The sequence below is a fragment of the Nothobranchius furzeri genome, chromosome 9 (assembly GCF_043380555.1).
Source record: "Nothobranchius furzeri strain GRZ-AD chromosome 9, NfurGRZ-RIMD1, whole genome shotgun sequence".
Taxonomy (NCBI): domain Eukaryota; kingdom Metazoa; phylum Chordata; class Actinopteri; order Cyprinodontiformes; family Nothobranchiidae; genus Nothobranchius; species Nothobranchius furzeri.
The window spans coordinates 54,047,176-54,075,034 of NC_091749.1; the positions used below are offsets into that span (position 1 = coordinate 54,047,176).

The window sequence follows — 27,859 nt, forward strand, 5'->3', positions numbered from 1 at the left end:
CATTTCTTTTCTAATCTGCTTATGGCCACATGCACAAACACAGACACACAAACATGCTCACACGCATAGAGAGGAATGAAAGTGCTCAGGCTGGAGGACTTTTCTACATCCCGTGGTGGGTTCATGGTGAGTGACAGCCAGCCACCAACTCAAAAAGAGAAGGATAGGAAATGGGTCAGGTCTATCATGTTTTCAAATCTTTATAGCCAAAATTGTACCACTTTTTTGTTCTTTTATTATTATTTTGAAAATAAGAAATTATAATCCTTATTAGAAAATGATGGAAAAGAATAAATTCTAAACATCAATTTATATTTTAAAAGGTACAAATGTAAAAAAGGTCTAATCTGAATATCTTTTACAGTTAATTTTTCTACTTCAGCTGTTTTTTTTTCTTCCACCTTATGTCTCACTGTGGTGTAATTAGTCAAAAACATCTAATAAAAATAAATAACGAGAAGAGTAAGACAGTTAGGCAAAATCTAAAAGTTATTTAGAAACATGAACGAACAATTTGGAAGCTCTAAATAAAGTTTGTTTGGACTTGGCTAAAACTCCAAAGGTGATGATTTTTACAGACAACTTGGTTACTAACTGGAGTTGACAATGAAGACGCTCCTTTACGGAAACCAAACAGCACAAAGACAAAAGCGAACATTTGAGGAAGTGCAAGTCCAAAGTTAGTTTAAAAAAAGTTTTATTTTGAGATCTCAGAATAAATTTAAGATCAGTTTGTTCTTTACGATGAAACAATTTAAGAACTAAATAAAAAAAAATTCATCTCAAACATTCAATTTACCACGGCGTAAAAAAACAAACAAACTATACAATAATAATAAATTTCCTGTAGCATGAAACATCTGGGGTGGTCTCTTTGGTTTCAACACTAAACATACATGATAATCTAAGATAGTCCTCTCACTTGATATTTGACACCAGCATCACTCTTCATCTCTTTACTTATTTAAGCTTTAAAAACGTTTCCTTTTTAATGTAAAAAATTAGACAAAAATTTATCCTGAGATAAATCAGAAGCTTGGGGGCTCATTTTAGACAAATCCCAGAAGGATTTTCCTCTGAGTGACACTGTGAAGTCAGCAGGTTATGCCTCCTGTTAAACCCCATTTCTCATCCTACTGCATCCTTTAGATAAACAACCCCAACAGGCTCCTCAATAATCAGTTTGTTCTGAGATCCGACCCCTTTTGCCTGTCATCATGTCTTTCCCCATCCTCTTAAGTCCTTCCTTCTAATCCCCAGTTCCTCTCCTTGGGGTTGACTCGTATTCATGGAGCTGATGGATGCGGCCATCTGAGAGGGGACAAGAAATTATTAAAACTTTTAAAAAAGGTAAGAAAAAAATTGCCTTGTGCCACTCTGGTTGTACCTTGGAGCCAGCTGGTACCGTCCTCTACAGTGATTTGAACGACCTCTGGGTAGCTTCAGACATCGGCTCATATCTTCAGAGGAATGACATGAATAAAAATCTTGTCCTCGTCCTCTGTGTCCTCCTCTGCCCCACATTCTGTCTCTGCTTTTATAGACATTTTGGCCTCTTCTTTCCCTCCATCCCCATCCACGTTGATGTCCTCCTGCTGTTTCTCCTCTTTGTCTCCAATCTTCACCAGAAGAACCTGAGGGTGAGAAAGATGCCTGAAAATGAACATCTGGCACCTCAAACAGAAAGATCGGACTTTTTTTTTTTTTTTTTTTTACTGTTGGGGAAAGAATTTGGACATTAAATAAATAAATAAAAGATCTAAAGTTGTATTGAAAAACGTTAGGCTCTTTTTATTTATCACTTGTTTTTACTCTCTTAATGAGTATTACGGTAATCAGACTTGTCTCATTAGCTTAAAGCAAATAGGACACTGAGTGAAATAATAAAAACATTGTGATGTCACAAATCATCTGGCTTCTCGTTTACAAATCTGTCTGAATTTCATATTTCAGCCAGAATGTGCGTTATGTGAGATTGATAGCAGGTTTAAAATAGTGTAAAAAAGTCTTCACATGAAATTTAGGGGATTAGAGGTGTTTTAAGACGACAAACATAACCGGTCCCACTGTGATTAAAGGAGGAATAGGAGGTTTTTCTTGTCGTTCCCGCAAGTTGTTTGAAAAATACACAATCTAAAGGTCCAACCCACTTCCTCACTCTAAACCACGCCTCCGGTATACAAGAACATGCACTGCTTCTTCCTGAGGATTCAGTTTCACATTTTCAGCCTGTTGTTGGCACCTTATTTGCCTTTATTCCAAACGTAACACACCTTCATAACCGTATAACTATTTATAATGCTAGCTGATGTAATATGGTGTTTAATGCTGAAAAACCAACCAGTGTTCAGATTTCTTGCTGTATTCTTAAATTAAAAATCACAGCAACTCAGTGCCACCAACAATCTGGGAAACCCCCCGCAAAAGGAACCCAGCCCACACATCCTCAGACTTGCTCTCTCTTTGCTGGGTCCCCCCACACACAAAAACACCAGTTGCTCTGCCAGCCAAAAGAGGACTGACTGCGTTTACAGACAACAGGTCCGTCACATAAACGTTTCCCAACAAGGTCAGAACCAAACTAAAAGAACACATAAAGCAACTCCTTACATGAACTTTGTAAACGACAATCAAAATGTAACATTCTGTTTGTTACAATAGCTAGACCTACTCTGGCTTCACCTCCTGTTTAAATGCTCGAAGCCAAGAACACATGATCCATGCGCAAACAGGGGTGTGAGCAGAGGGTGTACGGATGGCCAGAGGGCAGTTTGATACATCCAGTCAATTAGAATGGGATGAGCACATTGATTAGATGAGGTTTATAAAATTATTCCTTTTTTTTTTTTGCAAAACATTTACTTGTTGAACAACATTTCATACCACACCTTTAACTATTCTGTCTGGGTAGAATTAATCACCGTTTCCCCAAATTGAAGTTGTTGAAGTTCAAGATAAGTTTTTCATAGCAATTCAACAGAACCCCACTTCAAAGTTCCATCAGAAGTTATTTAAAGTTTGCAAAAAGAGCTTCATTAAACCAGGGAGACAGACCTTTGTATACAGAAGCCTTCTTAAAGCCGACATGCTCCAGTCATTCTAATAAGCACCTGTTTTCTCTCTTAGATGCTCAGACAATGTCGGGCACCAGAAACACAGCAGGAGGAAAAAGGAACACACACTTATAAACACTGAGAAATGGCAGAAATAATGTTTTATGAAGCTCAGAAAAAAATAAAAAAGCCACACAATGAACATGATTGTTTTGTACTGATGATAATCAAACACGTTTGTCCTGAAATTGGTTATCAAAATGATTAACTGGCAGGAACGGACTCTCTGAGCTCGTTTAGTTTCTTTTTAAGTCTCTTCCAGCAGAGCAGAACAGCTTGTAACGCTAAAGGAAAGCAGCCAGATGGGTGAGATTTAAGCCAATTAGAAAGAACAGAAAATAAAACATCCAAATCTAACTTTAGATTGAACCAAATGAGACCTGCTAAACAAAATCAGGCCACCATACACAGTCTGAGCGTTTCATTACTAAAAAAGCACACGTGCTAATGCCAAGTTTCAGTAAATGAGATGTCAGTCGAACCACAAACAGCCAGGGTTTATTTTTTATTGTCTATTGCTTCTTTAAAAAAAAAAAAGAAAAATGTCAATAAAGAAACTGGAGACATTAGAGCAACATCCCTGCTCTCATCTCGTGAGTTGTTTTCTGCTCTAAACATGCACGAGTATTTTTTAACTTTCTAAGCAGAAATAAAATGAAGAGATGTGGGAGAGCAGCTATTCTGGATTCTCTGTTGGAGTGTAATTGCGAGGGCAGACAGGCAGAAGAGATATTCGCTGAGGAGACTAAACATCAGGCCTGATTCCAAACAAAAACCCAACTGGGCTCTCAGCGATACCACATAGCGCCACTGCTACTCACGCACATACGCACACACACACACACACCATTTACCCGCAGCTCTGTAGTAATGATTGGTGTCTGCGTCCAACAGAAATGAAACGCTGAGGTACAAGGACCTATATCATTCATCTATAAAGCCAGAAGCATCCTCCGGAGACCCACATAGGTTGACTTGGGCAGAAAGCAGACAGTTCGGTGAGAATGTGAGACTCTGTGCCAACATGGCACACAAACAAATAAATCCCCACAAAAGAATCAGAAGATTTGTAGCAGAGGAGAGATTGTGATGAAAACCATTCACCCAACCTTGAGAAGTGTGAGAAGACAACTAACTTGTATGTAGGGATGTGTAGCTCTTACAATGGCACATGAAACTGAAGAAAAAGCAGAGAATAAAGGAGATGAAAATAAAAGCCCAAAGAGGGGAAGGGGAGCAGAGAGAGAGAGGAGGGGAGTCTGCAATCAGTTAGCCTTGTTGTGTGTCTTAAAATAGAGCTCTCCCAGCCTATAAACAGAAACCTACTATTACTGCTGCACTGACAAAGCAGGTCTCCACCAATGTGTACACACAAGTGTGTGTGTGTGTGTGTGTGTGCGCGCACACACAACGGTATGCATTACAGCCACAGTACACATGGACTTCATTACAGCCTTCATTACAGCATGGCCCTCTGGGTAATGTGGTTCTGTGAGGAGGCCAATGAACTACAAATAACTGTCAGATTATTAAAAAAAAAGAGTCTTCCATGGAGTGTTTTTGTGTTTCCAGGAGTCAGGCGTCTCTTGTTTTAAATAAAAATGTTAGATGACAAGATACAAACAAGAAACCCAGGAAGAGAAAAATGGCTTTGACAACAAAGAGTCACATCATTGCAAAAGAACATGGCGGTTTTATGTTAGGCATCCTAACCGCAGCATCGCCAAGGCGTCCTAAGAGCAGCAGCTCATTTTTTAAATCCAGTATGACCCTCGAGACAGGTTAAAGGATCAAAATACTTTTTTCTTAAAGACAAACAGCAGCATAATAAACGTGAGAAAATAAAAGCATATTCTTACATTTTTGCATTATGAAAATCTTTAAAAAAAAAAAAAAGAACCAGACAGATACAGACAAGAATATCCGCTCACGGAGGCGTTATTTTCCCTTGATTTGAGCTGCTCTCACTAATGTTGTTTACAATATTGATGGTATTGTTTCTATAGAGGAGCACGGCTAAGTGATGTTTGTCAAGGGCACTGCTGGAATGCAAAGCATCAATGATCCAATGACACACAACAAAAAACTAATTAGATGGTTTCTATTAAAGCAACTGATTCAGGTACAACGCCTGAGTGCTTGTGTCTGTCCCTACCTCCAGGTGAAGGGCTCAGACTTCTCTCTGGTGCCCTGGGTCTTGACTGCAGGGCTCGGCTTCTCTTTCTGCAGGTTTCTACAAGTTTCTCCTTCAATAGAAGAAACTGGGAAAGGCAGGACGGCTGGGAGGAGAGGCAGGTGAATTCAGGTAAGAAAAGCAAATTCTACACAAATAAATATAAAAGAATCAGTCCATAAATCGACTGTTACAGCAGAGGTCACTTTTATCTCTTAAAATGCGGACACAACCAAAGCCACGTTTGGTTGCCCTGCTTCACTCACATCGTCGTCCAGCAGCTCGTGTTTTTCCACGCCTCTGTGTGCCAGCAGATACTTTGAGTGGAACAGCCTTCCGTCAAAGACATGCCAAGGCATCAAGGCAGCACTGGGCAGTGGGCAGCCGCTGGCATTGTTAGCACCCAACAGGTGGCTGATTCCTCGGACATACAGAGATCCCAGCTGCACGGCACGACTGGAAAGGAGAGGCAACTGAAAACCGAAAGCATTGTTTTAGTGTCACATTTCTGTAGAAGCACCTTTCCTCAAAGGGTTTTGTATTTATGCTTTATTTTTGTCCGGTTGTGAAGAAAATATGAGACCAGAGATATGTTTCACTCTACGTTCTAGCTAACACTTATATATAAATGACAATAAAGTCTTATCAAGCTGATATCACACAGCCAACGGCCCATTTAAAGTTTATTTTGTCATGTACACGCAATGAAACATTGGTTTACATGTAAAACATGCAAAATGGTGTGAAGAAATGTTTTTATATTTCAGAGGATAGTGATGATGTAACAAAGTTTTTTGGGCCCACACAAACAAACAACCAATCAAATGTCTTTATTTACAGGAAACATGTAAACCTAATTTTACATCATGTTAATATTAATCACTCACACACTTTCTCACACACTTCATTTTGTTCAAAAAACGTGATCTACAGGTTCCACATGGTGGGAAGCAGCAACCAGATGAGGTATATCAAAGTTGAAATGCATTAGTGAGCTCCTCTTGTAATAAATATTTACAAGCATTTGACACATTTTAAATAGTTTTAATTATGTTTGTGAAACTTGGCCTAAAACCCGCTGATCTGTAGTAAAAAAAATCCTAGCTAGCATCAAAGCTAATGCAAGAAACAATCTAGGCTTATCAAAGTCAGTTAGGCTAATTGTGTTCGAGTAATTACTTTGTTTGTTGACGATTCTAGACAAAAAATATATTATTGAAAAGCCTGATTATATACATATACAGCATGACATTACTTGTAAGGATTGTACACTGGTGGAATGAGCAACGACGTGTCTAACATGAGGGTAGCAGTCCCTAAAGATGTGTCAAAAACAGCTGTAAAATTATCCTGGTAACACTTCACAATAAGGGTCTATTTGTAACATTACTTAATGCATTACTAAGCAATAAAAAACAGAGGGTCCATTTATTAACATTCCCGGTACTGTTAATGACAGTTTCACGTCTGAGCCAGCATGGACCAGACTGACAGCTTTTAAAGTGTTCACGTCTAAGTAGCCTTGTATTTTTCCGAGCTCAACAGGTCGATTTTTCGACCCTCATACCAAGCAGGTCTGCTTCGGGTTGAACCGGTCCAACAAACTCAGGACTAACTGATTGGCCGTCTCAAATTCACACCTACAATACTAGCGAGAGCTTCCCGCACGCGTGATTCATTATCATTCTGGATACTGAAAGTAAACGTCGCCCCTGACTGAAGCTGCACTCTCTGTCTGTCTTTTTCACTGCAGTGAGGAGCACACACACACACACAGACACACACACGCTCACAGCTGCCTTTGTTTAAGGGAGACACCACAGACTTTTTGCTCGGAGATTTTCCGGTTCCCGAGAAGTGTGTGTGAACAAACCCTACCGGTGCAGGACTCGGACCAATGCCACCCAGCCCCGACCGTGCTGGCCTAAATGTGAAACTGCCATAGGTTTAGCTTTATGTTAAGGTCTATGTTAAGGTAATTTCTATGTTATGGTAATGCTAAGATAATGTTAAGGTAATGCTAAGGTCTATGTTAAGGTAATGTTAAGGATTATGTTAAGGTCAGGACAAAGGGCCAGGGGATGTCTGCTTAGTAATGTAATAATAATGGATAAGCAGTTGATAATACTTTATTAAATTGTTTATTAATGCACTAAGTAACATTAATAATGGGACCTTTACTGTAAAGTGTTACAGAATCATTGATACAAATAAACAAAATAATATATATATCATATTGTAACGTCCAGCAATGGTCAATTTAGGTACAGTCTGACCTTTCAACATCTATTCAACATCTGGTCAGAAAGGAGACACAACACTGCATGTGTTCCTTTTAAATGAGTCTGCCTTCATACCAGCTGGGACTCACAGACTCTGCAAGTCTGAAAGATAAACAATAACTTTCTTTCCCAAGGTCCCATCTGTCTGCCTCCACAGAAAGAAGAGCTCCAGCTCGAATCAATTGCTAAATTCAAGAATGATTTCCTAAATCAATATGAACTTCTTCCATGACTTATAATCTAGATAATCATTAAATAAACATTTGTTTATTACTACTTATAATAATTATAGTATAATGAAATGCTTCATTAATCTGTGCTCACTGAATGGATGTTATGTTATGTTTGTCTACTAGAAACTGCCATGTATTCAACATGTTTTGACGATGAGGTCCTCACACCTGCACTCACACAATAAGAAGTAAGGTTGAGTTAAACTCCAACGCATAGAGACTTTTAAACCAGTCAGAACATCCTGTATCAATAAGGTGTTTTTCTGAGTTAGAGCAAACCAAATTCTCTTCACCAGAACTCAGCTTACTTTGATAAGGAAGCTCTGACTGACATCGCATTCACACATAGGTTCCTTCATCACGTTTAGTTACATCCACTCACCATCCACTCACTAAATGCTTAGGTAATTAGTCCTGTTTTAATTGTTTGCTAAATAAATCCTTACTTTTATAAACCTGACTCTTGAAGTAACGCAAAGTACGGTTGATCACTGAAAAAGCAAAGAACCTAGATCTTCTGAATTAAATCCTAGAATCTTCTGAATAATTACAATAAAGACCTAGCAGGTTAATATTTTAGATTTATATAGAATATTACATCTTCCTGGTCATAACAAATAAAAATCATCGATTTGCCTACGTGACAATATCTATTTCATAAATATCATTATCGCGATTCTTTAAAACACACTTGTCATTATTTCGGGGGCGATATAGCTTACCACTACTACACACCAATAACACCTGAGCTGCACCAGAATATAAACCCAAATCCCATCTGTTTACTTCGTACCACCCATGGGAAATTCCTTAAAGCCTCCCACACAGTTGCAAAATGAATCAGCATTTCTCAATCCCAATTTGCAGAACAGACTCTGCCCAACCCCAACACATAAATCAACCAATTTAATCAACTCAAACCACCCACTTTGCAGTCCTGTCCATTGGCATATAAAATAAGTCTCTTGACGAGTCAATTTTTGTATATTTAAGAGTTGGAAAGATGTGGTGTAGTGGCATTTTGCACTATATTCAAGTTCTACTTATGCGGTTGTTTTAAAACTCTTTTTCTTTATTTACATCACCAGCAAAAAGCTTACAGCTCTCATTCACATTCTTTAATAAAATAGCTGTTGCCTCTAGTATGAAAGAATGTCTCCGGAGTTGATTTCTGTGGATAAAAAGCTCCGGCGCTCCTGTTTCTGGGGGTAGAAGTTTTTTGGGTGGGTGCAGGAATACTCATTAATATTAATGAGATGGAAAAAAATCCTTGCGTCTTATTGGCTAAAAGCAAAGAGACTCTTTTGCTGCCTCTATTTTCTCTTCTTTCTTGGGTAATACTGCAAAGCTGATGTTTTATCTCCACAATTAACACAAGCCTGAACATGTACCACCATGTTGTAGAATGGCTAATGCTAACAATTAGCTACTAGCTGAGACATGGGTGTTTCTCAATGTCAAGGCGCCTGGCCTTGCGAGGACAGGTTCCTTGGGGCAACAGTAGCTCAGGTGGTAGAGCGGATTGCCTCATGATCGGAGGGTCATGGGTTCGATTCCTGCTCCCGCCAGGGGTATCCTGCTGTTATGTCCCTGGGCAAGACACTTCACCCAACTTGCCTGTGTTAGTGGTGGTCAGAGGGGCAGGCGGCGACAAATGGTAGCCTCGCCTCTGTCAGACCTCCCCAGGGCGGCTGTGGCTACAAGTAGCTTACCATCACTAGCAGTGTGTGACTGTGAGAGTGTGTGAAAGCGTCTTTGGGCGTCTAGAAAAGCGCTATATAAGTTCAATGCATTATTATTATTATTATTATTATTATTATTATTAAGAGGACACTGTCCATCCTTGGTCAAAGAAAATGGTTAAATGGAACAGACTTGCATCACGTGACCGCGGCTTCCACAACGGTCACGTAGCGTCACGTGACACGGGAGACAACATTATATTTTATACGTATTAGTTTCAATATAAATATATAACCTTTTACTTTTTAAATTGTGTATATGTTTATTAAATTAAAAATATAAGTGAGTTACTACCCGCTAGCCATCGAAGCTGCAACTACTAAGCAACTGCCCAACAATAGATTACTTCTTTGGATCTAAAAGAACACTTTATCCTCCTATATTGATCATATTCAGCTACCGGACAATCTCTCCTGATGACCTGGCTGCTCGCTACAATGAACAGTTAGCTCACATTTTAAACTCCCTTGCTCCAGTTAAAACCCGTTCTGTTACTTTCTGTCAGTCTGCTCCCTGGTTTTCCCCTCAACTCCGGACGCTGAAAACCAAATCCAGGCAGCTTGAACGCCTCTACAGAAAAACTGGTCTCACCATTCACAAAGAACCATATAAAAATCATATGACTCAGTATAAGGACTTAATTATACTAACCAAACAACAGTATTACTCCTGTCTAATCAACTCCATTTGAGGCAACACTAAGTCATTGTACTCCATTATCAATAAAATTCACCGGCCATCCGATACTCTGCCCCCACACATGTGCTCTACTGCTACTTGTAATGCCCTTCTTCTGTTCTTCAACAAAAAATAATAAACATTCACCGTGCAATCAACCAAAGCATCCCCCCTACCTCCCCATATGATCCTCCCGAACCAACACAGTTATTTTCCATTTTCCAACTTCCCAGTGATTCTGAGATATCAAATATTATCCAAAAGTCAAAGCCTTCTACCTGCCTTCTCGACCCCCTTCCCACGGCCTTGGTTAAATCCTGCCTCCCCTCCCTGCTCCCTCTCGTCTCCGCTCTCATACACGCATCCCTTTCCTCCGGTATTGTTCCCTCTATCTTCAAAACTGCTGCAGTTACTCCAATACTTAAAAAAACCTGGTTTGGATCCTAACATTTTTACTAATCTCCACCCCATCTCCAACCTACCCTTTGTCTCCAAAGTTTTAGAAAAAATAGTCGCTACCCAGCTCCACACCCATCTGACATTAAACTCCTTCTATGAACCCTTCCAGTCCGGTTTCCGCCCACTTCACAGCACAGAAACAGCACTCCTCAAAATAACTAGCAATCTCCTCATTGCTGTTGATTCCGGTCTACTATCCATCCTGGTCCTTCTTGATCTGAGTGCGGCCTTTGACACAATATCTCATTCCATTGTCCTCCATAAGTTATCTTCCATCGGCATTGCTAGCATCCCACTTCAGTGGTTTCAGTCCTACCTATCAGGTTGCACTCAGTTCATTACTATCAAATCCTCTCGCTCACAGACCTCTTCTGTCTCTTCTGGTGTGCCCCAGGGCTCTGTCCTGGGGCCCCTCCTTTTCATTATATACATTATTCCCCTTGGCAATATCTTCCGCAGATTCAATATTCATTTTCACTGCTTTGCGGATGACACCCAGCTCTATTTGTCCAGTAAGCCAAATTTTGCACTTCCTCCCTCCTCACCTGCCTTCAAGAAATAAAATCCTGGTTCAGTTTGAACTTCCTGAAATTAAATACAGACAAAACAGAACTTCTTTTGGTTGGTACCAAGAACACCCTCTCACAATTTGACAGTTTCTCTCTCACAGTTGACAATTCTTCAGTTTCCCCCTCTCCCCAGGTCAAGAGTCTGGGTGTCATCCTAGACAGCACACTATCCTTCCAATCTCATATCAATAGCATCACACGGTCAGCTTATTCCCATCTTCGTAACATTAATCGTCTTCGCCCCTCCCTTGATGTCCACTCTACTTCTATTCTTGTCCATAGTCTGGTTACATCATGTATCGATTATTGCAACTCTCTTCTCTCAGGCCTCCCTCAGAAAACCCTCCGTAAGCTCCAGTTGGTTCAGAATGCAGCAGCACGAATCATTACTAAAACTCCCATCCCTCATCACATCACCCCCATCCTCAAACAACTCCATTGGCTACCAGTGCACACCAGGATTAACTACAAGATTAAAAATACCGTGGCGTATTCTGGGCAATTTCTGACCAAGGCTAGGCTACGAGACACCTCCCGTGTATCCTCGCTCAGCTAGCTAAACGGCTAACAACCAGAGAACACAAGCCTCGGTAGAACATGAACAGTGGAACACGTCTTGGCGGCTCCCGATGACGTATCTCCTAGGCAACCGGGGCGGGGCCAAGACATCAAAGCAAGGTTCCTTGGCATTGAGAAACACCCATGGTCACAAGCCAAGGTGGCTATGAATGCTAATATTTCTCTGTTACGTAAAAGTGAGTGGCTTTTTCTCACTCAATCGTTTTCCTGCTCAGATGTGCCTGAATCAGGAAGAACAAGTCAGCTGAAGTAGAAAGTAGCTTCAGACGGCAGGATTTGGAGCCTTATTTCCTGATATTTGGACATCTCGCCTCGCATTGGATACCAGCAACAAAACTCTACCAACTGTGCCAACTGACTCCAACATTGATGTTTTATCTCCACAAATAACACAAGCCAGAAGGAGTTCTGCTGTGTGGTGGAGTTGCTAATGCTAATGGTTAGCTTCTACTAGCGGAGTCGTTCTCTGCTGTTTCCTGGATGCTAAACCAACACCAGCCTTCCCCGTCGTGAGTAAAGATGGGCGAATGTTAAAGCCCCATTCCACAACTTTTACACCTTAAATGTTTTTTTAAATGTTTTGGCGGCATACTAGTTTATTTATGTGCTTGTGTAGCCGACAAACAGAGCTAAAACACGTTGTTTTACAAGTATTATTCTCAGGTGATGTTGCGTTCTCGTATAATTATATTTTAGAGACTTACTTGTCTGTGAAAAGTTCATCAACTCTGCATCAGCCAAGGTACGTCCTTAAATTTGAAGCATGTAAGCGGTAGTCTAACGCTATTGGCTAGTTCTGGTTGGCGCTGTTTATATTGCACGGAGCTCTGCGGGGAAGGGGGCGTGCTTAGCAAAAAAAAAGACTTATTGCTTATATTATATCACAGTACATGAGAAGATAATCACTTTTACAGATTTCTGAACAATCAAAAATCATTTCTGAAAGGGGAAAACTCAGGAAAGATTTTTCAAGTGTGATGTCACTCTGCCAGGCTTGCCAAATCCTTAAGATTCACCATCTATTTTCTATCAGAAGCTAATGCAGGGATAGGTGTAGGACACCATTTTCATGTTCAGCCTGCATGAAAAACTCAAGTGACTGACTATAATCAGAAAGAATTGTTTAAAAATGTGTTTTCAGTGCTCCACACCTTTAATTTTGGCATCAGTCTGAACGTTGAGGAGGAGATTGTGTTAAATATAAAGAGGAAAATAAAATTTTGTTCCACTAAACAAAGCAGTTTCAACTTATCTTTACAATTGTAAAACACACTAAGTTCACTACAGATACTATGAATGCAAAATAAACAGATATACTTTTCATTCTGAGAGAAGAAGGAGTTGTAACCGGAGGAGTCAAAAAAAAAAAAAAACAGCTGCAACATTGGTCAGGAACAGCAGGCAGATGTGCTCTGTGAATGTGTGTCCTCTCTCACCTGTCCTTTAGCAAACAGCACTGATAACAGTGATTACACATCTACACACATGCATGCACACACACACACACACACACACACACACACACACACACACACACACACACACACACACACACACACACACACACACACACACACACACACACACACACACCATCCTGCCTGCCTGCCACCTGCTTCCAGTCAAACACAGCTTCATCTTCTGGAAACAATGGATTGCTGAACTGAGACACAGAAGCCTAAAGGCGCACACAAACAACACACTGACACAAAGAGCGGAGGAAACAAGAGCTGGAGAGCTACATGAAGAGAAACACAAGCAGAGAAAGTGGTCAGATGTTAAAAGTTAGAGAACATGAGAACCCACAAAGGCCAGAGACAAAGACTGAGATGTGTCTGTGTGTGTCCGTCCAGTGGGGCGGAGTGTGTGTGGTGTAAATAGCTCCATGTGGTGAGGGCCAGCCAGGACAGACAGCCGACTGTCGCCAGCATACCCTCCCTGTCACACACACACACACACACACACACACACACACACACACACACACACACACACACACACACACACACACACACACACACACACACACAGAACACACACATCAAAATCAAAATCCCATGAGGAGGAATGCTGGAACTACCTACAAATAAAACTTTTCACTTTCTCTAAAAACACACAGTTTTATTTATTGTTACTTTGTAAAACAGAAACACATTTTTAGTCATTATTGTGATAACATTTTTTGGTGACACACACACTCACACTAAATAACCAACCATTTTAACTCTCTCACACATTCATGTGTGAGTTTGTGTATTTAATCTGTACATTAGTAACTCTATCAAAGCCCCTCCTGCAACTCTGAGTCTCCTCCAAATCAACGCCCAGATCTAATTATTGTGTAGGAAACAGACAAGCAGCAAAAATACAAATTACTTCACATAAGTATGGTAATTAAGCAGTAAAAATAAATGGGGCTACCAAAAATGGGAACAAACACAACGGCTGTTTTCCCAGAGAATTAGAAAAAAAAGAGCACAGCTGACTGCAGAAATCTGTAAAATTCCAGCTGAAACTAAATCACAGTTTCTACAACTAGTTTCTGATTTCTGATTATAAATTTAACCATAAAGCATCATCAAAAGGGAATATACTAAAAAATAAACCTGAAAACATAACATATTTGATGTCACACAGTAAAATCTGATTAGTTCAGCTTACTAGAAAAAAATAATCCAAATCGAATAATTATGTGGAGCTACTAATACTTACAAAGCAAAATAAACTTAAATACAAGTAACTTTAACTCAGACAAACTAGTACAAAGTACTTAGAAATGTTTTTACTTAACTAGTTTTTCTGAATTGTATATACTTCAGTAGTAAACTGTAAGCAGTTTTTTAACTAGGTTGTACAACTTAAAACTACATTTAAGTGTATTTTACTTTGTGGGCATTAGTAGGTCCAACACATAATTACCTAACGCCGTGTGCTTTAAGTGTATATAAGTTTTAATTCATAATGCAGCCGCTACATTTTGTTGTGCCTCTCAGACATTTTTATAAAGCTGTCCCATGAATTCTTAGAAAGTCAGGAGCACATTCAGGTTCTCCTCTGGTTCCCTTGACTTTCTATTAATGGAAGTTTTTTATTTTTTCTGAGCTGAGGACTTTGTTTACTGTAAACAGCCGCGTACATTGTCTCTTTGGGAAAACAGCAAAAGTTTGTGACAAAAACAAGAGGCCAACAAAAAAAAAAGAGTCAAAGAAATATTTGATATGTTTGAGAGCTTGTGGCTGAGACAAACCTTGATCTGCTGAAGCTCCGGGGAGGATTTCAGCCTCTGACAGACGGCCTGACTCAGGTACGCATCGACGTCCTCTTCGGACAATGTTTGTACCTGAAACACACACACACAAAACCGCACGCGCGGGACCGCGCACAGCTCGTCATTTCAATCGCATCCCCGCGTTGGGTCAGTTTGTTTGGTCTGCTCGCTGCGGTACGAGTCAACAGAAAAAGAAACAATGCTGACAGCAGAAACAAAGCGGCCCAGTTGTGAGCAAAACAAACAAACCCTGAAGTTATTTAAATAGAGTGAGAGGGGAATGTGAATGCCGTTGTGAATAATGATCAGACAACGGCCACCATTGTGTGTCAGACTGTCTGCACATCTCTGACTATCTACTCGCCTAATAGTTTGTTTGACAAGCTGCTCTCGTGTCTGTCTGTTTCTCTGTCATCCTTTTAAATCAGTCTGAAGAAAATCAGCGTCTGTCTGGACTCTGAATTGTCACTCACTCAGCTCTATTTATGCTGATTCAATTAGAGAATTACCTACAAATCTGAAAGTTCAACCATCATAAAGCAACTGAAACTCTGAACTTTTGGGGTCAGAAAGTTCAGGTTCGGACTGTTCAAAATTATTTTATTGTTTAGTCATGGAGTTTGTTTTGGGTTTTTAAACAACTAAAAATAGAAATACACTAATTAAGAGCCAGTTTAGGGATAATTATATTCCTTAAACCAAAAACAACTTATTTAAAATAAGTCTAAAGTATTTTTTGTTTGAGATCACATTTTTAAGTGTTTAATTCAAAATCTCAGAAAAAAAGCATGACAACTTGTTTTGGGCCTTTTTATGTTTATTTACTTGGCAGATGCTTTTATGCAAAGCAACGTACAATTTATAACCTATAGGGCATGTTGTGATCTGTGGGGGAAACCGGAGTACCCGGAGGAAACCCACGCATGCATGGGGAGAACAGCTGAGTTTTGAACCTGCAACCTTCTTGTTGCAAGGCAACAGTGCTAACAACTGCACCACCATGCAGCCCAACGAGTTTTTGTTTGAAAATATTTAAATCAGAGAGCAGTTTAGATATTTATCTACAGTGAGGCCAGTAGCGCGTTACTTAATGCGTTACTCTAAAATGACTACTTTTTCTAGTAATGACTAATCTAACGCGTTACTATTTCCATATCATTAATCAAATTAAAGTGATTTGTCCAAGAATCTATGCATAACTGGTTACTATTTACGCTTTGATTTGCTAAGTTCAGAATGCTGCTGCTAGAGTCTTAACAAGAACTAAGAGAAAGGAGCACATCACTCCTGTTCTTAGATCTCTACACTGGTTACCAGTAAGCCACAGAATAGATTTCAAAGTCCTCCTACTAGTTTATAAATCACTCAATGGTATGGGGCCGAAATTCATGTCAGATCTCATTCCTGTATATACACCCAATAGGGCGCTGAAATCCTCAGGTAACAATAAGCTGGTAGAACCTCCGGTCAGAACCAAACAGGGTGAAGATGCTTTTAGCTACTATGCTGCTCACATATGGAATCAGCTCCCCCAGGACCTCAGATCTGCACCAGCTGAGCTGGTCCAGCTCTAGTGTTGTTTAAATCAAAACTTAAAACCTTTGAATGGTAATCTGTGACGTAGTTGCTCAACCTTAATTCTGTCTTTTCCTTTTAGCTCTAAATTATAATTTTATCTGTGTATAATTCTAATTTGTGTTCTCCTGTTTAATGAAAGTGCCATTTAATGCTAATTGTAAAGCACAATGAATTGCCCCGTGTTTGAAATGTTCTATATAAATAAAGCTGCCTTGCCTTGATAAAGACAGCAAAACTAGCGACAGGAATAGCAAGATGCGTGTAACCAACAACTGCAAGTATACTATATTCAGAACAAGCAGAAATGAGCTACTAAATGATGAACAAATCCCATTCCTTGGAATGGAACCGCTACTCTCGATGCAAAATAACACCAACCAAAAACAGCACCACCAGAACACTGTTGGGGTTCTATTGCTAGAGTTGTGTTGGTTGTTTGTCTCTTGTGTCGACCCAAGCTGAGAAAGCAGCCCACCAAGACAGCGCCAGAAGGCCAGATAGGCCAGTCGACCCCTGGGCCCCGGTGCTGTTGGGCTTTTCAACATTGTGTCTCACAGTAATCTTGGGTTTCAGTGTGTTTCTTCATGCTGGATGCTAGCTTTTTGCACACTAATACTGCTATTGGCACAGCAAAACTGATTGCTACTTTTTATGTTGAGACAATGGGTTTAGTCATTGGCAGCTGCTGAAAATAATTAATAAAGCTACTTCAACTCTAACTTAGTTACTTTTACCATAAAATAATCAGTAAAGTAAGTTACTCTTGGAATGAGTAAGCATTAGTCAGTAATATTATTTCAAGGTAACTGCAGCAACACTGTTTATCTGAAAGGTAGATGTCATATCGTGTGATTTTCCAAAAACTAACCTAAAATGATGCATCATGTGCTATTTGTTGTTATTTTTGCAGCAAATAAGACACAAAATCAAGAATTTGTTTGATTTTGAATGATTTTTTTTAACAGCAGCTTTAATCACCAATTATAACAAATGTGCAGAAAAGCTAATAAATCAAACTGAAGTCTAATTTTTGTTTTCTTTGACAATGTGACGCATGCACGTTTATCCAGGTTCTGTTATCTTTTGATCTCGGCTTTGTTCAATCAGATGATGCTGGTTTAAAGTCCAAAATGCACAAATCTCTGCATCTCTCAAACGCAAAAGGCATTAGTTTAGAACAAACAAGCACAATAAGGATATTGAAGTACTGAGTTAAATTTAAAAAACATCTTTTTAAATAAGCAAAGCCGTGAGTTGATTATAAGGCTTTCTGCTGACGTAATAGCTGGCTCTCGGTGGCAAATAATGGTTACTGTCAGCCGATGGCAAAACAACGCAGAACAAAATGTCAACAGAACAGCGTTTGATTTCACATCACGTGTTGACAAAAGAGCAGAATAATTGTTGTGTAAGCGTTAGCGCCGTAAAGCCGACCTGAATGTACAACTGTCACCAAAAAAATTTGGTCTTTCATTTTCTGCTTACATGAACCGACAGGTGTATTCGTCTGCAGCAGGACATATTTATCAGAGCCTACGACAACCTCAGAAACCCACAACAGACATATTCATCACAGCAGAGACGTCAGCACCTCAAAGCAGCCATCATTCCCCTCGGGTTTACTAGAGAACTGGAGCTGTGATGATTATTTTAAGTGTAACTGTGTTTTCAAGCCAAATCTAATCACTATGCTTGCATTTTGTGACAAATATTGTAACGTGTGACTGAGAATGATAAGAAATAAGTCAAAAATTAAATGATCAGACATGTACTCATTCTAGGAGGAGTGCATGCTGTCAGAGGTGACAGATCATTTGCTGCTGTGGCCAACAGACTCTGGAACTCTCTTCCCCTGAGCCTGAGACTAGTGGACTCAGTGGTCTCCTTTAAAAAGCAGCTGAAAACTCACTTGTTCAAGCTGGCTTTGTGTGACCTTCATCACCACCCTCTCCTTTTCAGCTCTTTCTATCAACTCCACCTTTCCTGGGATCCACTGATTTCCCTCTCTTTCTTTCCTTACAATTTTATGCACTTTTTTAACTATATCTTTAAATCTTAAAAAAACAATCTTTTTTATATGTTACATATTTTGTTCTTGTGAAGCGCCTCGTGGTTTTTATCTTGAGAGGTGCTGTATAAAAGATGGTTTTCTTTCTTTCTTTTCTTTTAAACATTTTTTAAATTTCTGCTTTCTGTATTCTCCAATTCAAGCGTGACCCTACCTGTAGGACTACGTATGTGATGAGACAAAGCGCCCCCAAGAGAGAGTCCTCAATCTGTCCGAACAGTTCAGAAAACTCGACGCAGTCAAAGACTGACAGGAAGGCTGTGAGACGAAGAGCAGAAACCTCAGGACCAGAGCTAAACCACAACACGTCCAGACTGGGGTGACCGCCTACGAATGAAGACAGTAGAGAGGACAATAAAGTATATTTGCTACTTTAAAGATTCATTGTTTTATTTGCTGTCTTGTAACAATATTGGAGCTTTTCTCCCTTAATAAATGAAACAATCCTCTGAAAACAAGCTTTTGTGTTCGTTCAGGTTATTTTGAAATAAACAAACAGGTACGGTACATGAGATGTTGATGGGGACAGGATGAATCATTTCAGGCTCATTCAAAGGGTTTCCAGGGTAGACGAACCATTCCCTGATGGCTGGATTCTCCAGAGAGTTGGCTGGAATCAGAAAAAAAGTCTAGGTTTAACTTAAAGAGACTTGACACCGTTGCAAATAAGAAACAGAAAAACAATTCTCCAAGCAACAACAATACAACAAACTGTCACCCCTGAGGAGTCGGTTCGTATAAAATTAGCTTATGTGATATGAAAGCTCTTCTTCTACACTATTAAATGTTTCCAAAACAACAAGCTTTATGTTACCAGAATGCATGTAAATCTGTTGTGTTTGAGTGTAAGCATTAACACGTGTTCGTTTTCTTACCATCTGGCCCGTGCAACAGCAGCAAGCCATAGATGCGTTGTCTGCAGGGCCTGTAGACGAGGGCCTGAGGCAGCAATTCCTCATCCTCCTCATCCTCCAGAGAGTTGCTGCATTCAGTGACTCCAGCACACACAACACAGTAAACCATAAAACCCTCTGCTGCGACATGTTTCTCTCTACATGCCTGTGGAAAACCACACAGAGAAAATCTTTCACCATTCTGCGATTTGTTATGCTAAAAATGTGCAAGACAGTTTCCAGCTGAAATGCACATTATATTGCACGTACCTTTAATATTTCCGGACTTACAAGCTTCTCAAAGGTTGCAGGAGAAGCTGAAACATCAACAAACTCAAAGCTTTTTTGTCCAGGTAACAAATAGGAGGAGATCCCCTTTTTTAGGAGGTCTCTTAGAGGAACCGGGGCATTCAGAGACCATGGAACAAATTCAGTTTGTTCCCCATCAGGGCTACGTAGAGTGCTTACAAGCCGGGTTACAGCCAGCACCACCTGGCCATGAGGAGCACGGGAATATGCTGCTGGACTGGCTCTCCTATAAACATAAAGCCAAGATGTTTGATCACATTTAAATATGCATTGCAGAGAAATCATTTACAAATCCACAATAAAATCCCAAAAACCTGTAAGTTTCCACGGCACTGTTCCTGATCTGGCGTACATGCTCTTCTGACACCACATCGTTACCAAGGAGACAGGCCAGCAAAGGCAGCTGCGTAACAGCCAGTCCGATGGTTGTGCAGAGTTTCTGCCGGTCGTACATGACAGTGGTCAGGCTGTTGATCTGCAGCTTTGCCACGGACAAGTAGGGGGCACTTAAGAGATGAGATAAAACTGCTTGTTTACATCAGTTTGTCAACACTTATTACTGTCATCTTCCACCTTAATCAGCGTGAAGTACAAGCCGGTACTTAGCTCATAACTGTCATTTTGCAGTCGATAAAACCACTTTTAAAAACCAAGAGTTACAACGTCGCCACTTTTCCAAACCTGTCATATATGATGTAGTCTGAGTCCTGTCCCAGAATGCCCATGCTGTCGTGCTGACGAGCATAGCTGGCAATCTCATAATCCGCCTCCCGTACTGAGCAAAACACTTCCTGACCCAATGACCTACAAAAAAAAATAAAATACGCCAAATGGATTCAAACCTCTTTGCATTTTAAATAAACATTGAAGCACTTGAAGAAAGACTGTCCTTGTCACAGGTACAATAGATTTCGATTTACCTGAGGGCAAAGGGTGTGAATGTTGCCAAACCAGATGGCAGGCAGAAGAGCTCTTTCCCAGGCTGTTCTCCGTATTTCCTGATGTGGCTGAACACTTTTGAAACATCCTTGTTTACTCTAAGTCGTCTTTTCACCTGTGAAACAAAAATAATGTTGTTTATGGGTAAAAACAATGGAGATGAGAGTATCAAATATCCACTGTGAAAATCAAATAAAGTTTGAGCATTTTAAGTAACTTAATGTCTGTGCTCACCCACTCTTGTCTTTTCTGATGTTCTACTACCCCATCAAAGAAAAAGACCAGTCTGATACCTGCAGAGGTGAAGGTCTCCACCCAGCTTCTAAGAACATCTACATATTCCTTCCACTGGCCCCCACACACCCAGTCCTTACCGAAGTACCAGTGACGGAGGCAGCACATGCCGTCCACTACAAGAGTGGGACCTGTACAGTACAGAAGAATCCTTCATGTAACAACGTTCTTTCCTAAAACCACTACAGCCTGATGTGCTGAGGAAGAAAATGTAAGGTTTATTTTTTTTAATGTTTGAATTTTCCACAGAAATTTTCCAGTACCGTTTCAAATCAGCATTTTTGGCAGATTAAAAAACAGAGGACAGAGGAAATGGGACAGAATGAATGATGAGTTAAATTCCTATTAAATAAACCTTTAACCATCCATCCATTTTCAGCCGCTTATCCGGAGTCGAGTCGCGGAGGCAGCAGCCTAAGCCGGGACGCCCAGACTTCCCTCTCCCCAGCTACTTGAGCCAATTCTTCCGGGGGAATCCCAAGGTGTTCCCAGGCCAGCCGAGAGACATAGTCCCTCCAGCATGTCCCGAGTCTTGGGTCTCCTCCCAGTTGAATGTGCGTAGAAAACCTCACCAGGGAGGCGTCCAGGAGGCATCCTGACCAGATACCTGAGCCACCTCAACTGGCTCCTCTCGACGTGGAGGAGCAGTGGGTCTACTTCGAGCCCCTCCCGGACGACCGAGCTTCTCACCCTATCTCTAAGGGAGAAAACTCATTTCGGCCGCTTGTATCTGCAATCTCGTTCTTTCGGTCACTACCCAAAGCTCATGACCATAGGTGAGGGGAGGAACGTAGATTGACCGGTAAATCGAGAGCTTTGCCTTCCGGCTCAGCTCTCGCTTCACCACGACAGATCGGTACAGCGCCCGTATCACTGCAGACTCAGCACCAATCCGCCTATCGATCTCACGCTCCAGCTTTCCCTCACTCGTGAACAAGACCCTGAGATACTTAAACTCCTCCACCTGGGGCAGGACCTTGACCCTGACCTGGAGAAGGCATTCTACCCTTTTCCAACTTGAGATTACACTTTTTACAGTAAATAATTTTTCCATAATAGTTTTACAAGGCCAGAATATGCAAACAGCATATACACTTCCACTGTCACACTGACTACGCACTAAAATGAACTCAACTGGTTATGTTAGCTGTAGATGAGCAGCCTTGATGGTTTTTGGCAGCGTGCTGCTTGGCCATCTCTCTCAGGTTCACCATCACACAGGCCTCTGGACAGCAGCGCTCCATAAAGCTCTCAAGACCTTTTACACCCATTCCTGCTGAGCAGAAACATGGTAATGCCGGCAATCAAATAAATACTCAGCAGCCAAAGACAGTAATTAAAGCTTAATTTGTTAAGCCTTAATAAATTTAAATGCATGTTTCATTTATAATATTGTTTTTATAATGTAGTAATGTGCTGTGTTTTAATGCTAGTGCTTTTGGGTCTGTTTAGCAGTTACCACAGGGAATCAGCTGATAGTAAAATGTTATTCTGAGAAAATAAAAGATAACAAATTGAACTCATTTTCTATTCTCAGTGAGCTAATAGCTAAAACATGGTGCCACACCAAGTGTTACATTATGGTGTTTTCTGTCATAACCCTATAAACTATTATAGACATGTGACTGCTTTCTATCAGAACATTTAGAGTTTTCGTTATCTTTAAACATCTCAGTTGGGAGGAACATCCCACGTACAAGACAGCAGTTATATTACTCGATCTGTAACATTGTTTATATGTGTAATCCTGGATTAAATAATTTATGAAACATCTAAACAAATACACATACCAGTGGACGCGTTAGGATGTAGTAGTTATTGTTGACCCTAATATGTCACGTTTGTGTCATAATTCCTTTATGGGGTATAACAAACAAAGCTCGAAATCAAAGAGAAACCATGAATGCTAACTGTTAGCTTCACTGTTATCCGGTCAAGCAGCCGCTCTAAGCCGCATTTTCTGTCCATGAAAACAAACGAGTAAAAAACAAAATTGGGTCATTAGTTACCAATAACGTCACATTTCCCACGCGTATTATTTTAAACTTACTTTTACAGCTTGAAGAGCTTGTGCAGTATTTGTGCTGTTTACTTGACCAGAGTTGACTTCCTGTTACCTACGTGCTACGTCACCACGTTAGAAAAATAAAAGCACGTGCTCAGTTCGTTGCAAGGTTGCAAGCAGGTTTATTGCACGTTTTTCAGATGGGCTTTTTAAATCAGACGTCCATATTACATTTTTTCATCTAAATTCCCATTTTTATGTCCAATAGTAAAACTATCTTGTCTACAGTCAAAACTGTTGCTTAAAAATCTTCATAAGACAAACATAACGCTCCTTATTTTTTTATTCTGAGCTTTCAGGTTCACATATTCAAAACAACGTTCTTCCTATTGAGTATGAAATATGTAAATGTCTGTAATAAAAGTCATATTGGGAATGACACATACTTTATGTTTAGTTATGAAAATGTTAATTAGTAATTATTCTTTCAACAGAGAAAAATAAATAAAGGTGTGGAATCATGAAGCAGAAGAAGAAGTAGGGGTGAAGGGGGTATTGCCAAATCTGGTATGCCAAATGAAATTAACATTTAATTGGTCATTGAAGATTCAGAAACAACGTGATTGGCCAATATCACAACAGACCTTTTGACTTACTGATGAAAGAAATGAACACTTCATTTAGTGAGGGCTGCATTCCACTTCAGAAGCTGTGCATGCTGGAAGTTCTGTAAAATAAGCACCTGCCATGAAATACTGTAGATCTTATATTAGATTAACTTAATTGCTGATGTTAAACATGAATTTCTTCTGGTAGAAATCAATTTCAGGCTTTCTGGAGATGAAGGCTTAATGTAAGGAAAGTGGTGTCATTTATTAAAGATGCACCAAAACACTGGACTGTATTTTCTGGGATCAGCCAATATTCAGTATGATCATCTGAATCAATGCTCGGCCAACCTGAAACACAAAAATCTGATTAATTTGGTTTATTTCAGCCTAATTGCAATTTTTTTTAAAAAATGGACATTTTCCCACTTCCTGAACTAACCGTCACCTAATAATTATTAGGAATGTTCAGACTTTATTTTGACCTAAATTATGTTAAATACTTCAAAAAAGAAACTGGAAGTGTGATTTTAACCGTTGTGCTTCCTGTCCAGTGCACATCCACAGCTCTGCGCAACAAAAGCAAGTTTAAAACAAACATTTAATTATATGCAGAGAAATGTAACTTGAGGGGCCGTTCTAACAAATACACTTTCTAAGTGTCATGAATGAGAATGAAGGATTGTGGTGTTCAGTCAGTCCTCATAATACCTCTCCAGGAGAGGATAAGTAATGGTTTAATTGCTCTCCAAGATAATGGGGGCTCCTCTCTAGAGTCGCAAGCTAGGTCTACCTTCTCAACACAAAGCAGCCCCATTCTGTTCGTTCTATTGTCTGCACAAAGCAGTAATAAAGAAAGGAACATATGCTGGCAGTCAGTCCAGCTGTCAGCATCTGTTGTTTCTCAGCCAGATGTTCTGTTAAGAGGGCGGACAGTCCTCTCAAACAACGGGTTTTCCCTCTGAACAACATCTTAAAGGAAGGAGGAGCTGTGCTGTAAATCTTTTCCAGCATAATTCTCAGTCGCTGATAAAGGAAATAAGAACCAAACTCATGAACTTGGTTCTGAGATGACTAAAGTGAAATTTAATATTTTATTTGGAAACCCATTAATAAGAATGTTTTGCTGTCTTGTTGAAACAGCAGCTGCTCCGACCACCTTAAAACATCAGCGTTGAGTGGTTCAGTACCTAAGTCAGTTTTAAAGACTTCAACGATGTCTATTTTATTCAAAATGTTAAAGAGAATATTCCTAAATAATGAAAACGAGTTTGACCACGTCACTATTTTCTATGACAAAAGCTGTGCAGTGGAGAATATTTAATATGTGAAAATTGAATATATGTTCAAATTTGAGGAAAAAGTATTTTACATTGAAAGTTACTGAATTTTTACTTCTTTAGATTTAAAAAATGATATTTTTCATCAAGTTTGAGTTTGAATTCATGAGTTTTGAATCACAAAAGAAAAGCACACACCTGGATTTGCACAAATCCATTCATGCCCCCAGCTCCACACCCACCCCTCCTCAGAGGCTTAAATCTCAACAATCCAGCGTCTCATTCACGTTTCTTTTAGTTTGAGTCAGTTGCCTATTCATGCTGGATCTTTTCAACTTCCTCCACCAACTCTTCCTTATCCTCTTCAATCTTCTCCCCTCCGATTCCCCCTTCCTCCTCTCCTGACCAAAGCTTGACTCGGGAGCATCAGGGGCAGATGTTTCAGGAGCACACGACTGCCCTCAGCTCCACCCCACCCCCAACGCCTCCCATTTGTACTGGATCAGCAGTTAACCCCCGGAAAGAATTGACCATACAAGCACGCACACACTGGTACAAAGAACACCGCTGCCCAAATCTGTAAGGGCTCAACAGTTGTCCAACTGAATGAACAACACACACACACACACACACACACACACACACACACACACACACGCACACACACACATGCACACACCAAGCGCTGTCCAGATCCCCTCAGGTTTCCTGATAGTAGCCACCCGGGTCAGGCCTGGTGTCACCGTCCAGGACCGGGGGTTTTTGTGGGCAGCTGGTCTGGATAATCCAGCTGCTGGAGGCCAGTGCTCCTGAAACTAAAGGCCAAGAACTCCTGGAAGGCAATGAGGCAGGGATTTCCAGGATTTGCATGTTTACTTGCTTGTTTTAACACTGAATGTGGTCGATCACACGACTCAAGTCAGACCATCAGGGATTTGACAGCTGATACTTTTTTTGTAAATGGAATCTAAATAAAGCAGTGTAAAATAATTTACACCCTTAATGTGAAAGGAAAATAAAAAAAGTGGATTTGATGGGATATTAGACTATTTACACAATGCATGAAAGTTATTGTCGCTCTCCGAGGCTGAGCAGATGGTGTAAAGTCGCTACACTTATGAGTTGGGAGGGGTGCCTCGGTTCTTTGTAGCTCAAATGGGCGAGGTACGTCTCGAGTTTCTAACCTGATCACAGAGCTGTTGTTGCAGGGGAGACTTATTCATAACACCACACAACTCCTCCTTTATCATTATAATCAGCATTAGAGAGATCCCCCCTCAGCATGCACCTGTCTGCTTGTCTATGTACGGTGCTGTGCAAAAGTCTAGAGCCATCCTTCATCTTACCTCCAAAAATGACAATGTTCTTGAGACATTTTAATGGGGTTTTGATCAACTGAAGGTCAGTTAAAGGACTTTGGGTTTTGGCAGCCTCCTGTTCATTTATTCAGGACCAGTGACCAAAGTAATGACAAGTATTTTAAATTGGATTGTTAAGAAAAACAAATGTGTTTTCCCAAATCTTTAATCAAAGCTATAAATATTACCAAATATAGAGCACATTAACTTCCAACACACGTAAAGCTGATTAGCAGAATATACCATCTAGAAACAATAAATACATTAGAAAAAAGGCAAAAAACAATAATTATCAACATTGAAATGATTAACAATGTAATTATTAAAGAGTTATTAGCCAAAATATTTGGAATTCAGTAACAAGTAAATGAAAGAAACACGCATCTCTTCAGTCTGAGGTCTTAGAAGAGGATTTTCTGAATGTTCATTTGCTGAAGCTAGTTTTTCAAACATGAAACTTATTATTCTGTCCTCTTTTTGTGCATTTTTTGCTTTTTTAATTAAAAAATTTAAAATCAAGTGATGTTGAAAATGGACTCACTCATCTTGGATCATGACAGGGAAGTAAGTAAGCAAACATGTAAGGAAGGAAGGAAGGAAATAAGCAAGTAAGGTTAATGTATTACTTATCACAGAAAAGAAAATCACAAAGTGCTTCACAAAGATCAACAAATAAATCTTGAAGTCGTAAAATCATCCTGAAACCAAATTAACAAAATTTTATAAAAATAAATGAAAGATAATTAAAATCACAACATGCTCTTATACAGAAGAATAAAACACAAACCATTTATGTGACAGCAGAATTAAATAAAATGACAAAGATTTATCACCCAGGAAAGAGCAGAGCACATTTCAGCTAATAGAAGCTAACTGTTAGCATGAGCAACTCCACAACACAACAGAACTCCTCCAGGCTTGTGTTATTTATAAAATAACATATAATAAGTATAATATACATATATAAAACATTAACTTTACAAAGCAGAGTCCGTGGTAGAGTCATGTTCCTGTTAGCCAATCAGAGACAAGATGCATATAAATACATAATAAGACTCCGAACTGCCGTCTTTGCTCACCTCTCTTCTGGCTGACTTTCACTTCCTGAAACAGGAGCGCCAGAGCTTTTTCCCCACAGAGATCGGCTTGCAGGGCATTCATTTATTCTTAAGACCACAGCAGGTGTGTTGAAGAAATAAGTGAACTTGGTCTTTAAACTTAGGCAACAAATTAGGCCTGAATCTTGTTGATCCAGGAAAGGCCATCAAGATATGTTTAGTAACAATGTGTCAGTGTGTGTGTGATGATGATGATGTGGAGGTTCCCACGATGGCCATCCATCCTTTTCTTGGCACACACACACACACACACACACACACACACTGGCCATATGGCCATTTCATACCCCTGCATGCCACCACTGTGACTTG

General features: G+C 40.0%; 1 protein-coding gene across 4 annotated transcripts; it reads right to left on the reverse strand.

Moving 5' to 3' along the window:
- Positions 1 to 680: 680 nt before the first annotated feature.
- On the reverse strand, positions 681 to 23,317 carry fam120b (family with sequence similarity 120 member B). 4 transcript variants are annotated; one of them, XM_015953813.3, is made up of 15 exons: positions 23,229 to 23,317; positions 22,314 to 22,451; positions 21,119 to 21,309; positions 20,866 to 20,999; positions 20,627 to 20,749; positions 20,260 to 20,451; positions 19,907 to 20,171; positions 19,619 to 19,802; positions 19,252 to 19,353; positions 18,898 to 19,070; positions 15,077 to 15,169; positions 5,553 to 5,759; positions 5,269 to 5,392; positions 1,388 to 1,634; positions 681 to 1,311 (listed from the first exon to the last, which is right to left on the reverse strand). In XM_015953813.3, the coding sequence occupies exons 2-15, from the start codon at positions 22,447 to 22,449 to the stop codon at positions 1,287 to 1,289; spliced, it is 2,196 nt and encodes a 731-aa protein (XP_015809299.3). In that variant the 5' UTR covers positions 22,450 to 22,451; positions 23,229 to 23,317; the 3' UTR covers positions 681 to 1,286. The 4 variants fall into 4 exon arrangements, with proteins under 4 accessions (XP_015809299.3, XP_015809300.3, XP_054588154.2 ...); XM_015953814.3 differs by having other exon boundaries at positions 22,314 to 22,454; XM_054732179.2 differs by lacking the exon at positions 23,229 to 23,317 and adding an exon at positions 22,969 to 23,089.
- Between the last annotated feature and the right edge of the window lie 4,542 nt (positions 23,318 to 27,859).

What these genes read in the sequence shown, in the direction of transcription:
- fam120b (XM_015953813.3), bottom strand. Translation starts at nt 22,449, where the DNA reads ATGGGTGTAAAAGGTCTTGAGAGCTTTATGGAGCGCTGCTGTCCAGAG. An exon ending in AGTGCCGTGGAAACTTACAG is followed by an intron (nt 20,172 to 20,259) that starts GTTTTTGGGATT and finishes TTATGTTTATAG; the next exon opens with GAGAGCCAGTCCAGCAGCAT. An exon ending in CGGTACCAGCTGGCTCCAAG is followed by an intron (nt 1,312 to 1,387) that starts GTACAACCAGAG and finishes GTCCCCTCTCAG; the next exon opens with ATGGCCGCATCCATCAGCTC.